Below are 16,042 nucleotides of genomic sequence, written 5' to 3'. Positions count from 1 at the left end.
TGTCCAGGCTGGTCTTGAACTCCTGGCCTCAAGTGATCCACATGCATTGGCCTTTCAAAGTGAGAGGATTACAGGCACAAGTCACTGCACCCAGCCTATTTCTTTATAGAAAATAATGATAATGGACTTCTGGTCCTTTCTACTTTAATCAGTATCTTAATTCCCTTCTATTTAAAATAAAGGAGTTAACTTCCCTCTCCTTTGCTCCATCAGTTCTTCCATCTATTCTCTTCTGATAGCAATACTATTATTTTTATCTTTATTCGGGTTGTTAGTATTTACATTCTGTTTGACAGCCACAATCAAATCTATCCTTTCCCTTAGGCTGGCTTTCCAAGCTAAACACCAGTAAACAGTTCTGATGTTTGTTATGATTATGTTAGTATTGTTCCCTTTACACAAAGCATAGTATGCTTGGATTTTTGTTTTCCTTTCATTTTTGGTTCCAGTATCCAAGTTCTGGGCATTTGAAGGAGAATAATTCTAGCATCATGGTCAAATAGATTTTTTTAAATTAGATTGCATTATTTAATGAAATTATACACATTTGCATTGGCTTAATATTTAAAATGTAATTTTTTTCCTTTTTGATAAGTGAGTATTGTACCTTAGTCATATTAAGTGTTCTACTTTCCTTTACTTCAGTTGTGTGAAAATGTCTTCTTTCCAGGAAGCATCTCTTTAAGAGGTCTTTGTCCGTAACCTGTACCAGTTGCTGTCTAGAATTGGGGCATAGCTATTGTCCTGGGACTTTCCTTCTTTGCTCTCCTGTGTTAGGAACTGTTTCTTAGATCCCATGCTTCTTTTTTTTGTTGTTGTTGTTGTTTAAATACTTTACCAGTTGGTTTTGTGGAATTCCCACAAAACTTCTTCAGAACTTCAGTAACTTTCCCACAAAAGGGAAGTATACTATTTAAGTCCTTGTATGTTAGAAAACTTCTTCTGTCTTCATGCTTGATTGATAGTTTGGCTGGTTATATAATTATAGGTTGATGAACTTTTTCTCTGATGACTTTTGTTGCATTTCTCCATTGTCTTCTGGCATCCAGGTTTTAGTGTCTGTTTCAAAATTTGAATTCTGCAGCCTGAGCAACATGGTGAAACCCTTTCTCTACAAAAAATACAAAAAGTCAGCCAGGTGTGGTGGTGCACATCTGTAGTCCTAGCTGCTTGGGAGACGAAGGTGGGAGGATTGCTTGAGCCCAGGAAATCTAGGCTGCAGTGAGCCATGATTGTATCACTGCACTCCAGCTTGGGCAACAGAGCCAAACCCTGTCTCAAAAAAAAAAAAAAAAAATTGAATTTTAAGAAACATCATAAGAACATGTTACCACCTTCTCCCTCTTCTTCCTTTTGCCCCATCCCTCTCTGCTCTCCTATCCTCCCCTTTACTTCTTCCTACACCAGGGGCCCCAGCTCTCCCCAAAATATTCTTTCATTAGGGAAATTACCTGTGCTCTCTGGCTCTCTGCCCCTCTGGGTGGGAAATCATTGGTATAACTGTTTCAGAAATCTTCAGTTATTTTCCCTGTTTTCCATCCTGTTTCTCATTGTCCTCTTTCATACCTACAACTCTGGACTTCTAATGCACAGCTGGCTCCCAGCTCTAATGTACAACTTCTCTGTTAGCATATAATGGGCAGTGGTTTTCTTTTCTCTGTTTCATCTGCTTTCTGTCTTGCAGAAAGCACTCCTTGATGAATTCCCACATACACTTTCATTTTTTTGCTGTTAAAAACATTTTATTCTTTTTTGCAATTCCATAATTTTTATTTTACTTGTATCTCAGGATGGATGGGAAGCAGACACATTAACTTCTGAACGACTTGCTTTCTTCTCCTAGAAGTAAAATGATTGGATTAGATCATCTCTAAAGTCCCTGTGTATAACATTACATGTTTCTAAGCATGATTTTTTCAGACAGATGTAAAGTTTCTGTCCAAATGTGGATTTATTTATTCTGACACCTCATGTCCTCTTTGAGCTCTGTACTTTTCTACCTTTTATTTTTTGGTTCACACTTTTTTCTAAGTATATGGATTCAGATGGCCTTTTATGTGATTGAAAACTACAAAGGAAAAAGCTAATAGTCAACAGTACAAGAGTGGCTTTAATAACCCTTTATTTTATGTGACAGAAAGAATTGAAAAAACAGCTTTTAAATTATGGCATATGCAGCTTTGAATACATTTATGTGTTTTCCTATCAAATGAAAACATAACCATATATTTATGGTTATGTGTGTGTGTGTGTGTGTATATATATATATCCTCAAAATTGTTTTCTTATTTGAATGTTAATTTTTAAAAATTTACAATGGCATTGAATAATGTTGATCTGATTTATTGAATCTAATTTATATAAAAATGATATATTGTGAACTATGATACTTTCATTATCACATCCTATGACATACATGGTAGTTATATGTTGAATATTGTTAACTGACTTTGACTAGGTTACTAAATTTTATCTGAATTTCATCTTGACTTTGTGGCCTTTATATCTCCTAAGACATCTTTGTATACACTTGGAAAGATTATGGAAAATGTAGTTGAATAAAATAACTATGATGGTGGGATAATTTTACTAATGCAAACAAAATTGAAGTTAATCTAGAAAAAAGTTCGTATTTATCTAGGGTCTAGTCCAGTCTTCCAGAAGAGTTCTTTGGCTAACACAACTGCTGTCCCACTACTTTCTAGGGTTAATTAGGTTGGCCAGCCTGGCTAGTGAGTATCTGCTTCCTCCATTTCTGCTTGTGGTTTCTTCTTTACTCATTGGGTATTTGGTGAATAGGGCAGCGGGGGACCTTCAGTCTAGGCGATACTGAAGTTCAACTTCCACTAATACATAAATTCTGAGTTTCATTGAATTAATATAATAAAGTTAAATCCATGTGTCTGAGTAAATATCTTCTTCTAAAAAAAAGTACTTAAATACCATATATTTTATTTTTAAAATTTGAAAAGTAAACTAGGTAATTAAAAAAATTAAATAGTACTTTAAGGATATGTTAATTAATTATTATTATTTTACAAAATTAATGTTTAATTAATCCTTAATATTTTTGAGGAACAAACCAGTACTTTATAATTAGTACAGAACTACAGCAGGAGCATATATGTATTTAAATTGAGACGAGTGACTTAGTTTTTACTTTGGCTTGCTACTCACTCCTTAGGGGAGACAAAACATTTAAATAATTAGCTGTAAAGTAATTTAGTATGCCATCTTTCCTTGAGTAATTTATTTAAGCTATTTTAGCAGATAATGTGACGATGCAGACTTACCCTAAACATCTTCAGAATCATATATTCTCTATAATTTTGTCATTTGTGAAGAAACTTGCATTTCTTTCTGTATTAAAATCATCTATGGGAAGAGCTTCTTGTTAAATATTTAGATTCTAGTGCTTGGCCCTAGACCTAACTGAACTAAAATTTCTGAAGCTTAACAAGCTGAATTTTTTGCTTAATGTTTGAGAATCACTGCTTTATAGCACAGAACCTTGTCAAAGAACTGATGTGTTCTAAATTTGCTTATTCAGTAGAGATAACTGCTAAAGCTCTTGGTATTTTAATTCTGACTAGACAACTTGATGAGAGAGACAAAAGTTTGGAGGAGGATTTGTCTGATTAACGTGGATGTAAAAACTCATGCATAAATTTTCTTTCTTTCTTTTTTATGCATAAATTTTTAAAATAAAAAATTATGGTCACGTTTATGTGATAAATGAATGCCACTAAATTAGCAGCACACACAGAATGAACTTGCTTGTTTTAGAGTATATTTCCTTTTGCTACTTTAAACACTGATTCTGCTGTTATTAGAATACATTTTCCTTTTTTATTTGATTGCCTTGCTGACTTCCTTCTCAGACTAACAACAATGATCACGCAGCCATGTCGGTAAGTAGAAATAAACTAAAGCTAGCATGTAAATTAGAAAATAATGAACTTCCTGCAGGCTTATTTTTCTCTGCTTAGGTATTTAAATTAAAGGCTGATTACTTTGGCAGCATCCTTGATGTATTTTTAGTTCTGTGGAAACCTAAATTTGAAGGTAATATTAGTTGTTTGTGAAGCAATCAAGATTCTTTGGGATTAGATTGTGAAAGCACTGGACTCACCTCAAATGCATCTTAATATTAAGATGCATTTGGAAACTTCTCTGTGGTCTTTCCTCATCTGTAAAATGAGGTCTATGGCAACATATACCCCACAGATTTTTGTGAGGTTGAGTGAAATAGTATACCTAAAATGTTTAGAAAAGTGCTTGGCATATAAAAAATACTCGAAAAATATTAGTTGTTATTGTTACTTGTATCAAAGGTGGTTTGTGCTTTTCCTGAATGCTTTTTCTCTACAACCTGATCCCAAACTGTTCTTGTAGAAATGTAACCCAGTGTATGACCCAGTGTGATTCATGACCCAGTGCAGGTATTTCTTTCTCACCCCAGCCCAGTATTGCTCTTCTGAATTGCCTTAGCGCTTAACCTTTTTGATGGCTTTATCATATTTTGTGTTTTTTTCCATATTTGTTTTTCTTTTTCACCTTTACTTGTGAGCCCTTGACAGAATAACTAGCAAGTATTCTTTGAATGTATAAATATTGAAAATTCTTCTTAGGGAAAAGCAAAATCTTATCTAGCATTTGAAATGTGAATGTTCCTAACATATATCCTCTCCTTTCTGTTCTTATTCCTGTTACTGAAATTCCTTTTACTCTTTTAAAATCCCATCACAGTTATTCTATCAACTAGAAATAGTATTTACTGCATTCCCAAAATCTAAGGCTTGGCCTAGTGAACATTACTTGTTCAGTAAACCCTTATCATTCGGGATGAGTATACATCAAAACTTTGAAAAAATCCCCAGATTTGAGAATACTGCTATGCCGTATAATTACTTTCAGAAAATGCTATAAAATGCAATTGACTCTGGAGACTATTTATGTTAACTAACAGAAGAAAGCAAAGACACGTTGAGTTAGGAATGTTGAGTCTTTGTTTTTGTGTGTTTTCCTTTAATTTTAAGTTCCAGGGTACATGTGCAGGATGTGCAGGTTTGTTACATAGATAAACATGTGCCATGGTGGTTTATTGCCCCTATCAACCCATCACCTAGGTATTAATCCCAGCATGCATTAGCTCTTTATCCCAGTGCTCTCCCTCCCCCAACCCCAGGGAGGTTGAGACTTTGACTGCACTCAGTCTCTGAGTTATTTTCCTCCAACTTAAACCCATTTCACAGAACATGTTTTTATTTTTTATTTATTTTTTGTAATTTACACACGTGTGTGTGTGTGTGTGTGTGTGTGTATAATTGCATTTTAGGTTCTGGGGTACATGTAAAGAACATGCAGGATTGTCGCATAGGTACATACATGGCAATGTGGTTTGCTGCCTCCTCAATCCCCATCACCTATATCTGGCATTTCTCCCCATGTTATCCCTCCCCAACTCCCTACCCTCTACTGTCCCTCCCCTAGTCCCGCCCCCCACAGACCTCAGTGTGTGCTGCTCCTCTCCCTGTGTCCATGTGTTCTTATTGTTCAATACCCGCCTATGAGTGAGAACATGTGGTGATTTTCTGTTCTTGTGTCAGTTTGCTGAGAATGATGGTTTCTAGGTTCATCCATGTCCCTACAAAGGACACGAACTCATCTTTTTTTATGGCTGCATAGTATTCCATGGTGTATATGTGCCACATTTTCCCTGTCCAGTCTATCATCGATGGGCATTTGGGTTGGTTCCAAGTCTCTGCTGTTGTAAACAGTGTACATTTGTCCTTAGAATAGAATGATTTATAATCCTTTGGATATATACCCAGTAATGGGATTGCTGGGTCAAATGGAATTTCTGTTTCTAGGTCCTTGAGGAATCGCCACACTGTCTTCCACAATGGTTGAACTAATTTACGCTCCCACCAACAGTGTAAAAGAACATATTTTTCAGATGTGTGCCTCAGTAAATGAAGTTCTACTTGTACTAGACTCTGAGAGTCATTATCAAAAATTGAAACCTAAATTCATCAGTGATAAAGGCCTACTTTGTGCTGTCTGTGTATGGCTGTTAATAATAATCTGCCACCTACATGTATTAAGAGGGAGCCAGTTGGCTTGAATGACATTTGTCCAGTTTACTAATTAATAATTACATGTAAACTACCTCTGTTGTCTAACCTGTCAGTGATTCTGGCAATTTCTTTCTTTTTCTTGAGACAGAGTCTCTCTCTTGTTGCCCAGGCTGGAGTGCAGTGGTGCAATCTTGGCTCACTGCAACCTCTCTCCTGGGTTCAAGTGATTCTCCTGCCTCAGCCTCCCAAGTATCTGGGATTACAGATGCCCACCCCCACGCCCGGCTAATTTTTGTATTTTTAGTAGAGTTGGGGTTTTACCATGTTGGTGGGGCTGGTCTCAAACTCCTGACCTCAGGTGATCCGCCCACCTCAGCCTCCCAAAGTGCTGGGATTACAGGCGTGAGCCACTGTGCCTGGCTTGATTTTGGCAACTTTTTTTTTTTTTTTTGAGACGGTGTCTCCCTCTGTCCCTCTGTTGTCAGGCTGGAATGCAGTGATGTGATCTTGGCTCACTGCAACCTCTGACTCCCTGGTTCAAGTGATTTTCCTGCCTCAGCCTCCTGAGTAGCTGAGACTACAGGCATGCACCACCGTGCGCAGCTAATTTTTGTATTTTTAGTAGAGACGGGATTTCACCATGTTGGCCAGGATAGTCTTGATCTCTTGACCTTGTGATCCACCCGTCTCAGCCTCCCAAAGTGCTGGGATTACAGGTGTGAGTCACTGAGCCCAGCCTGCTTCAGCTTTTTATTCTTAATTTTGTGTCTTGTCTGTACTACTTAGAGTCACTATGGGAAAAATTCAAGCTCGTCTTTAATTTCTCTTGCTTTTCTTAGTGAGAAGAGTTACAGGGCTTTAATGTTTTATCACTTCACTATTTAAATATATGCCTAGCTGCCCAATTTGCTTTTTTTTTTTTTTTTTTTTTTTGTATGAGATAGTAGCAATTTGCTTTTATCAAGTAAATTTAGCTTCCACACAACACAAAGTAACTTTTCTTGCTGCTACTCTGGGCAAAAGTATATGCAACATCTACTATTTTACTCCTGTTAAATTCTAATATATCCAGTAACCTGGAAGCAGAAGCATTTCTTCAAAACCTTGACCTCTCTGGACTTTTATTGCTCTGCTGGTCCTTGCATTCTCTTTCTGCCTATTAAAGTTAGGGTGAGTTTGGCAATATCATGAGATTGCCATGGCAGAAGCAGTGATACTTGTAGAAAGCTAAAAATGTGGATAACTACAGGCCTTCTAAGGCCATGCTCAAAAGATTGTTTAAAAAACAAAAAAGACTGCCAAAGTTTGATGAGCTCTATGATTGGGATGGGGGAAGTTTTGAGGGAAATAAAAATATTCCATATATTATGCAGTCCTGAAATTTTCCCAGTTCAGGAAAACATTTTTAACATTTTTTCAACTTTAAGTGATCATGCGTGCGCTCTCTCTGTCTCTCTCTCTCTCTCTCTCTCTCTCTCTCTCTCTCTCTCTCTCTCTCTCTCTCTGTGTATGTGTGTGTGTGTGTGTGTCTTAAGAGTAGGCATTTCTGTTACTATCTCATACACTTAAGATTGGTCATTGTTGGAAAAACAGCCTGAGAGGGGAGAATGGGAATTTATAGTTGACTGTGGGATTGTGGTTAACTGATGTCTCCCAATTCATTCTTTCAGGGCTGGAAGTAGTTAGAGATGGAAGTAGTTAGAGAGTATAAGAGGAATGTAGAGTATAAGAGGTATTTGGGGGAATGTTGGGGGTGATAAAATGAACATATTTTGATCTATGAATTTTAGAGCATAATTTCAAAAATTTGTCTTCAAGGTAGTAGTAATGTTATTTAAACTTACTAAGGGAATTCATCTTGATATTTAAACCTTTATAACTTATCTATACTATATTATTGGGAATCAGACATTTCAGTGTTCTTTACAGTGTTCAGCCAGAAAATGAATTAAAACTGATCTTATAGGTAGAGAAATTCTTGTGCATTTGTGAAATCATCTTGGGGAAATTTTCATATTCTATACTAATGTTTTAGGTATCTTTCTCCTGATTTCATAACAGCATTTACATTTGAGCAAGATGTTTCATATAGTAAAACTCTAGATTAGTGGTTCTTATATAAAATAGAAGTAAGAAAAACAGATTTCTTGATTTAAAATACCTGGTTTTCAACTATACCTCTTTTTAAATATTTTAATTAACTTTTAAATTTCTAATTTTAGTCTTTCCATCTGATGAAATACCTCATTCTTTCAGTATGTGTATTTTTTAATACTATAAATTGTAGCTCTTTAGGAGACTGACCAATTCATTAAAATACTTCCCTTCTTTTGCCTCTGAAAAAGACTATTTCATAGTCTCATAACTGAAATTTATGTAGCAAATTATGATAGAGTTTGTATAAAATGACAATATTTTACTGCTTTAATTTAGATAACTTTAAAAAGCCATGCAGAATCAGAACTAATAAAGTCACTCATCAGTGTTAGGTTTAATATTCCAATTGACCATGATTTTATTTCAATTTCCCGTTTTTCTTTGTCTGACAAGAGTTAGCATTTTTAAACAAAACCTTTTATCAATGTAAAGAATAATATGATGCACAATATATTTGAGTATGTATATTTCTTTTTACTTAAGTAAAAAAGTAGTTTATTGTACAAAGTTAACCTTTTGTGGGAATATAAGTAAAGAAAAGTGGGCTCTCCTGGGATCATTAAGGAAGAGTAGACCAGTTCGGAAAGAATGTGATTTCACGAGCACATTTTAACATTAAATGTACTTGAGAGAATGAAAGCAGCATCGGAAAGTGCTTTCAAATAATTACTGTTGAAACAAACTTTTTAAAATAGATTTTTGAAATAAGAAAATGGTGAGACAGAAATGAAAACTTCAAATGAAGATTTAAATGGGCCAAATTAGTTTTTAAGTGTTGTACATTTCTCTTACAATTATATTAGAGTAGATCTATGAAAACGTTACTTTGAAAACAACCAGTTTCGAGCCATAATCTAATAAACTATGTTGTGTTTTTACCTTATTATTTTATGATATTTCACAGGAAACAGTATCTTTAGCCTAATCTATGATAGTAAATTATTTTGGAAATTTGTCTTGACATACAAACAGATGTGTTTTCTTAATTCCTTTTAAACTGAGGGTTGGTGGTTTGTGGGTTTATTGTTACTGTGATTGGCATTAAAAGCCTTATTTCACAGCTTGCAGTGAGGGACTATTGGGTAAAGAGTGGCTGTGTTCCACAAACTAAATTCAAAAAGTGTCAATCAAGGTCTCACATAGGTTACTTAGAGAATGAGTTTTCTTACTGATTTCACCAAACGTTGCCTCATGCTGTCTTTGATTGGCACAGCCTGGCAGGGAGGATGGATGAATCTGTCACCGGCTGGTTAATTGTGTTGCTGGTCTCAGTCTGACATCAGGTCTTTGACTCTTAAGTGGCTCAATACAAAACAAATTAGCAGATTGTAGTCATATTTCTCATTCTATATGCTTTGACTTTGTTGAATGCAGTCCATAAATCATATTGACTGACACACAAGTAAATGATGAAAGCTGTTTTTGAGACATGAATCTAGAAAGCAGCACTGTGAAGGTGCCATGGAAGGATGCATATGGTTGACCCTTTGGGAATTTCCTAGGAGCCAAATGTCTCTTTACCACAATTGTTCTTAGAAGAAAAGCTTTTCGGTAATGCAAAAAGGATCTAATATGTCAGCAGATTCTCTTTTACAAGTTCCTTTGAAATATAAGAAGTTTGTCTAAGGGTTTTCTCTCTTTGCAAGTTGTTTTTCAGCAAAATGTTAGAGCAGGGTAAAAAAAGTAGTTACCTTTAAAAGCTTAGCAGGTGTTTTTACTTACTGAACTTTGTTAAGAGAAGGAAAATGTTGGTAATAGTTGCAGTTAATTTTTCAGATGAGGGCAGGAGAAGTGTTGAGATGCTTGAAATTTATTAAATGTGCTGTGTTTTCTCAGTCACTTCACTTATTTTGGCTTTTTTTGTTACAATGTTAAAAACTAGAGCATCTCTAATGAAAAGGGCTAGTTTTTAAAAGATAATTGTAAAAGTACTCAGACTATTATTCTTGAAAATGATATATTATTAAAGGCATCAATAATAATAATAATAGTGTTCAGAAGATTATACCAGTGTGCCAATGGCTAGACATTAGAAATAAATTATCAAATATATTTTTGGGTATGTAAATTTTTGGAATATTAAAATTTTCTATCTAAAAATATGTAGTAGATGAAGTTTTAAGAATAGCTGTATACATTTTGTGGTTACAAAGTAGACATTTTAAAAATGTATAATCTTATGGAATATAACTTTAAAAAATTTTAAAGAGCGTGAACCTTTGATTTTATGAACTTAAATTTTGAGCTATTTATTTCATCTGAAGATTTATGAAATATTATATAAATATTTTAATCTTCTATCTTTGAGAACAATAAGCCTGTATTTAATATGCCTAATCAAACAAAATTCAATGTTAGGATTTTAGTATTACATATGGTATTTAAATAAAGAGCTAAATTCATGTGTGTGTGTGTGTATGTATGTGTGTGTGTGTGTGTGTGTGTTTTCATGACTTATTTCCACCAGGTTTGTGGAATAGTCTGTGTCTACTCTTGTTTTCAGCTCCAGTGCTATTGCTGTCTAATCATTTGTAGCACCTGAACCCATGTTAAATTTTAAAGGTTTCCATAAGGCAATACCACTTATGTTGTACAGTGTGTTTGCTTTTGAAATGAATTTAATAGTAATTTTCTGGCAATTCATTAATCAGCTTTTGCAGTTAGTACATGATAGTGGCAGCATGTATAGGACATGGAGCTGATGTGATGGAGAAGCACATTAAACTAAAATGCACTAGTTGTTCCATTAGGTCAAAATGACATTTCCATTAAGTATTCTGAAGCCTATTACATTTGTAATTAAATGACATGCCATTGATTTCTCCTTTCTCTGCTTCCCCACTTCTCATTCTTATTGATATTATTCTGCTTGGGGAATGGAGCTGCATGTCTTCCAGACTAATTCCTCTTGGGTTTGGGGGATCTTGAAGCATGCTGGGTTTTGCATTGTTTGTTACATTCCTTTTTGGCAGTTCATCAGTATCTGTCAAATATATTGTTTGCATCGGCTTTTATCTCTAAAGTTTTTGACTGAGAAATTGACATTCCATTTCAGATATACAGTTTTTCACTGTGCATAGTGTCTAAATGCTAAAAACTCATTCAAAAAGTTGTTTCTAGTCTGACTTTTGATGTGTGATTTGAAGAACAAATGTTGCAATAAACATCTTAAACATGTACTTAATGTTCTTTATTACCTTTCTAACAAATCAACCCTATGTAAGATGTTTTTGTACTAATATATTGTAACATTTCTGTTTGGGAGATTTTTTTGTCATGATTTTATAGCTTTCTGGCCTTTGAGATAAGTAGGAAACAAATATAATTATCAAATATCACTGGGTAAATATTTGTTAATGCAAATGAGGCAAAACATGTCATGTCTTCCAAAAGTAATTATTTCTAACTATATTCATAGATCTTTGAATCCTATCATTGTAGTCAATCCGTCACCAATTCACATAGTTGTCAATTGGAGGTAGCCATCCTAGGAGCAGTATTACGTGGGAGAACTTTACCTAAAAGAGTTCTTATAATATTTTAAACTTCTAGTTGAAATGCAAAGCCTGTTTAAAAAAATAATTTATACTAAAAGTGATGTAGTTTTGTGAGTCAGCTGTGTAATGTAGAGGCTAAACATTTAAAGAGGTCATTTTTTTTTAAAGAAAACAGTTCAATTTAGGCTATCAGTGAAAGTTCATATAGAGTGTTAGGAGATTATTTTAGTAGGAAATATTTTTAATGATGTATATTATACTGAAAGAAAACCACAGGCATTTAACTACATACTTCCAACTTACCAGGTGATTTAAAAACTGAATTTCTAAAGCTAAATGCACATCTGTAGATAACCTTGAAGTCATATTGGTAGGCAAACCTTTTTTTTCCTGCCAGTGAGAAGCAATGATATAGACTAATGTTAGGATTAGAAGTAAGGTCTTATGATTCAAAGTATATTTTGAATTTTAGCTGTAGTTTAAATAGTAATAGTAGCAAATTATACTGCTAACTTCCTTTATTCTGACTTGGTTAATTATGTAAAGGAGAGCTTAAGGAGCATTATATGGATAAAATGTTCTGTCAGTATGACTTAATGTCATAAATGTCATATTTTAATATGCATTTTTAAAGGGCTTACAGTATTTCAAGAGATCTGAAATAATAGTTTTTAACTGATATTTTAATTTTCCTTAGTGCAATTAGAGCTTTAATGATATTTATATCCTGAGAAAGCCAAGTAAACTAAGAATCTTAATGTTAATTCCTATGATATAAAGGCATAACCACTCAGAATACAGAAACAGGAAGACCAGTAATCACTATTGTACCAAGCAAAAGCAACAAAAAAAATGCCAGGTGTATGGTTTTTCTGATCCTTTATGATGTATTTCTATGTTTGTTTATTTGTTTGACTTTTGGTTTGATTGTTTTAAACAGGGGAAAGTTGCCCAGACAGCTTGCATGTCAGCCTGCCAGCATCTGTCAACATCCTTAATGCAGATGCTACTGGACAGTGAGTTAAAACAAATAAGCATGGGAGCTGTTCAGCAGTTTAACTTAGATGTCATACAGTGTGAATGTAAGTACTATATTGGTTTATTCTCATGCATTACTAGGAATCTATACTTATGAAAAAAGTTGTATTCAGCAGGGTAGTTCAGAAAGAAGGAAGAAGGCCTGGTTCAGCTAAACTTTTAGCAATCTTAGGAGTACGGCTAACTTCCTTTCAGGAAGATAAAAATATTTCTGCTTCACATTTAGGGCCTCTAGAGAGAGGCACTGAAGTGGCATTCTAGGTTGGGATATTTAAAAAGATGATTCATTTTCCCCATTATTCCTTCATTGGTCATTCTTGCCTTGTTCTAGGACTTTCCTAATGTTTGTCATAAATGAATGAAATGATTCTGTCATTCTTACCTGCCCTGTAAGTAACTTTTTAGATACTTGCTAGAAGAATAACCTTAGGACCTTGCTTTCCAAATGAAACTTCTGAATTTTGTTTCTCTTTTCCATAGATTTCTCAAGCTTTAGTGTTTTCATCATTTTTTACTTCATTTTGTTTAGCTAACAAGGTTAGCAGACTCTGTAATCTAATGTTGACATTAGTCAGTCAGCTTCAAATGGATATGCTATTTGGTTTTTAGCCTTGTTATGTGTGCTTTTTGGATATGGGTTTTATCAATCCTCAAATTATAATTCTTTAAGTACAAGACATGAGTATATATGAGCAATTTTCAAGCAGTGCTTTCAAATAAGTGGTACACTGATTTTACAGTGAAAATCCCTGGTTGACAATTCTTTACAGGCACCACAGCTGATGAATTGAAAATCAGTGGGGCATAGGAAGGATTATAAAATATTTGTCTGGGGAAAAATTTGCAATAATGTATTCTTTGTGAAAGAAATTAAAAAATTAAATGTCAGCAGTTTGTAACTGAAGCAGAAATGACTCGTTTTTTTCAACAGATATCAAATATTTGTGTGCCCACTGTGTATAAGGCATTGTATTAGGAAAAACATCATTAATATTATAGAAAATAATTAGCTAGGCTCTTTGGACAAGATCAGTTATCTGTTGTGCGCCTGTGTGCACACACACACACACACACGTGCACACACACACTCTCCAAAGTTTCTAAAAACCTACCCATTTATTAAACAAAAGAAACGTTTATTTAGAGAGCAAAAGAAAAATGGTTTTTCCCTAGGGAAGAGAAAGATTTTCCTTTCCTAGAAAGCAGTTTTTATTTTCTCCAGTTAGAAAACCTTTATTACATTTCTTTCTCAAAGTAAAGCTATCATTTGAAAAATATGTATGTATGTATGTATGTATGTATGTTTTATGTTTTTGAGACAGAGTCTCACTCTGTTACCCAGGCTGGAGTGCAGGCACAGTCTCAGCTCACTGTAACCTCTGCCTTCCGGATTCAAGCAATTCTTGTGCCTCAGCCTCCCAAGTAGCTGGAACTACAGGTGCATGCCACCACGCCCAGCTAATTTTTGTATTTTTAGTAAGAGACGGTCTTCTGCTATGTTGACCAGGATGGTCTCAAACTCCTGGCCACAAGTGATCTGCCCATCTCAATACTTTGAAACTGATTTCTTAAGTTTCTTTAAAAGTTGTTCTTATGAGATCATTCCAGTATGACATTGTCTGTATAAGTATCTTATGTAAGTATTGCTCAAGACATTTTGTGTTATAGTAGTCTCTCTTATCCACAGTTTTGCTTTCTGCAGTTTTTGTTACCTGCTGTATAGTACAATAAGACATTTGGTGTGAGAAAGATATTCATAAAACTTTCATTACAGTATATTGTCATATATGTTCTATTTTATTATTTTTGTTGTTAATCTCTTTTAGTGCCTATTTTTTTTTTTGAGACAGAGTCTTGTTTTGTCTCCCAGTCTGGAGTGCAGTGGCACGATCTTGGCTCACTGCAACTTGCACCTCCTGTGTTCCAGCAATTCTCCTGCCTCAGCCTCCTAAGTAGCTGAGATTGCAGGCACTTGCCACCACACCTGTCTAATTTTTTGTATTTTTGGTAGAGATGGGGTTTCACCATGGTTGGCCGGGCCCTGTGCCTAATTTTTAAATTAAGCTTTATCATAGGTATTTATGTATGTATATATGTGACAGAAACATAATTAATACTGGGTTTATTACTCTCTGAAGTTTCAGGCATTGATTGGGGGTCTTGGAACATACCCCCATGGGTAGGAGAGGATTACCGTATTACATCTTTAGTATGGCTTCAAAATAACTAGATGATTGAAATACCTTTGTTGGCATTTCTAAGTTAAATTTATTGCTCAAAGATGGAAATTACTGCTTGATTAGAGAAGTTCAGTTGTCTAAATCTTCTCTCTATTCTCTTACCTCTCTATGAAGGGCTAGCCTATTGATACTGAGAAAAAGGCCCAAACACCCTGGAATCTTTGCCTCACTATCCTGACATATGATAGTTTTCACTTTCAGGTACTCCTTTGGGCAGAGTTACTAGAGGCTCCTTTTAAAACTCTGATGTTTTCTTAAAGAGTTAATCTCTTGGAAAAGACCAAGAAAGGTATGAGCTATACCTCAGTTAAGGAAGCCTGGGGTCATTTGCAAGAGGGATAAACCCTAGCCTGATGGGGGCTAAGGTTCTGGCACTGTGGATATGGAAAGAGAGAGACCAGGACTCCAAAGACAAACCATAGAAGACAACTCAGATTCCTTTAAGATTTTGCCTATCCTTGGCTCTACTTCTTAATACTTATGTATTACCTTAATCATTACTTCTTAACCCAGTATCATGCATTTAGTACTCATGGGACAAAAAAAAAATTGATTAAAATTTTTCATGTTTATTTCACTATCTCTGGTGTTCTCTTTTCCAAAAGACATATTTTTACTTAAGTAGCATAGCATGGATAAAGAAGTCGTCCATACTCTTTCTGGTGTAAAAGAACCATCCACCCCTCAACTTCTGACTTTCAGTTATTGATACATAAATCATTTAAAAAATGAAGCTTAGCTTTCTTTAATAAATACGTTAAAAGAATTTAAAAAATAAGTTTCATCTCAAGTATTTTTGTTTGTTTAAATCTGGAAGAAAGTAGTTTTTAAAAAATACAAAGCTGGCCGGGTGCTGTGCCTCACACCTGTAATCCCAGCACTTTGGGAGGCTGAGGTGGGCCCATCATGAGGTCAAGAGATTGAGACCATCCTGGCCAACATGGTGAAACCCCGTTTCTACTAAAAATATAAAAATTATCTGGGCGTAGTGGCACACACCAGTAGTCCCAGCTACTTGGGAGGCTGAGGC

The 16,042-nt window shown here is 34.9% G+C and overlaps 1 protein-coding gene across 8 annotated transcripts in view; it reads left to right on the top strand.

Moving 5' to 3' along the window:
• The window catches only part of EXOC6 (exocyst complex component 6), a 227,817-nt gene that overhangs the window by 152,519 nt on the left and 59,256 nt on the right, over positions 1–16,042 (top strand). For 4 of the 8 annotated variants that reach the window (XM_064374113.1, XM_064374115.1, XM_012454784.2 and 1 more), the window contains 2 exons: positions 3,882–3,911; positions 12,675–12,816. The exons of 1 other annotated variant lie outside the window; for it this stretch is intronic. In XM_064374113.1, coding sequence (XP_064230183.1) covers positions 3,882–3,911; positions 12,675–12,816 — 172 coding nt within the window. The remainder of the gene's footprint in view (positions 1–3,881; positions 3,912–12,674; positions 12,817–16,042) is intronic. 3 more of the 8 variants (XM_012454790.2, XM_012454789.2, XM_064374116.1) reach the window with 1 other exon arrangement.

Source organism: Aotus nancymaae, unplaced genomic scaffold, assembly GCF_030222135.1.
Source record: "Aotus nancymaae isolate 86718 unplaced genomic scaffold, 86718_ANA_hifiasm-v0.15.2.pri h1tg000010l, whole genome shotgun sequence".
NCBI classification, from domain to species: Eukaryota; Metazoa; Chordata; class Mammalia; order Primates; family Aotidae; genus Aotus; species Aotus nancymaae.
The sequence above is the reverse complement of the archived record's forward strand: the minus strand, read 5'-3'. Positions and strand labels throughout refer to the sequence as shown.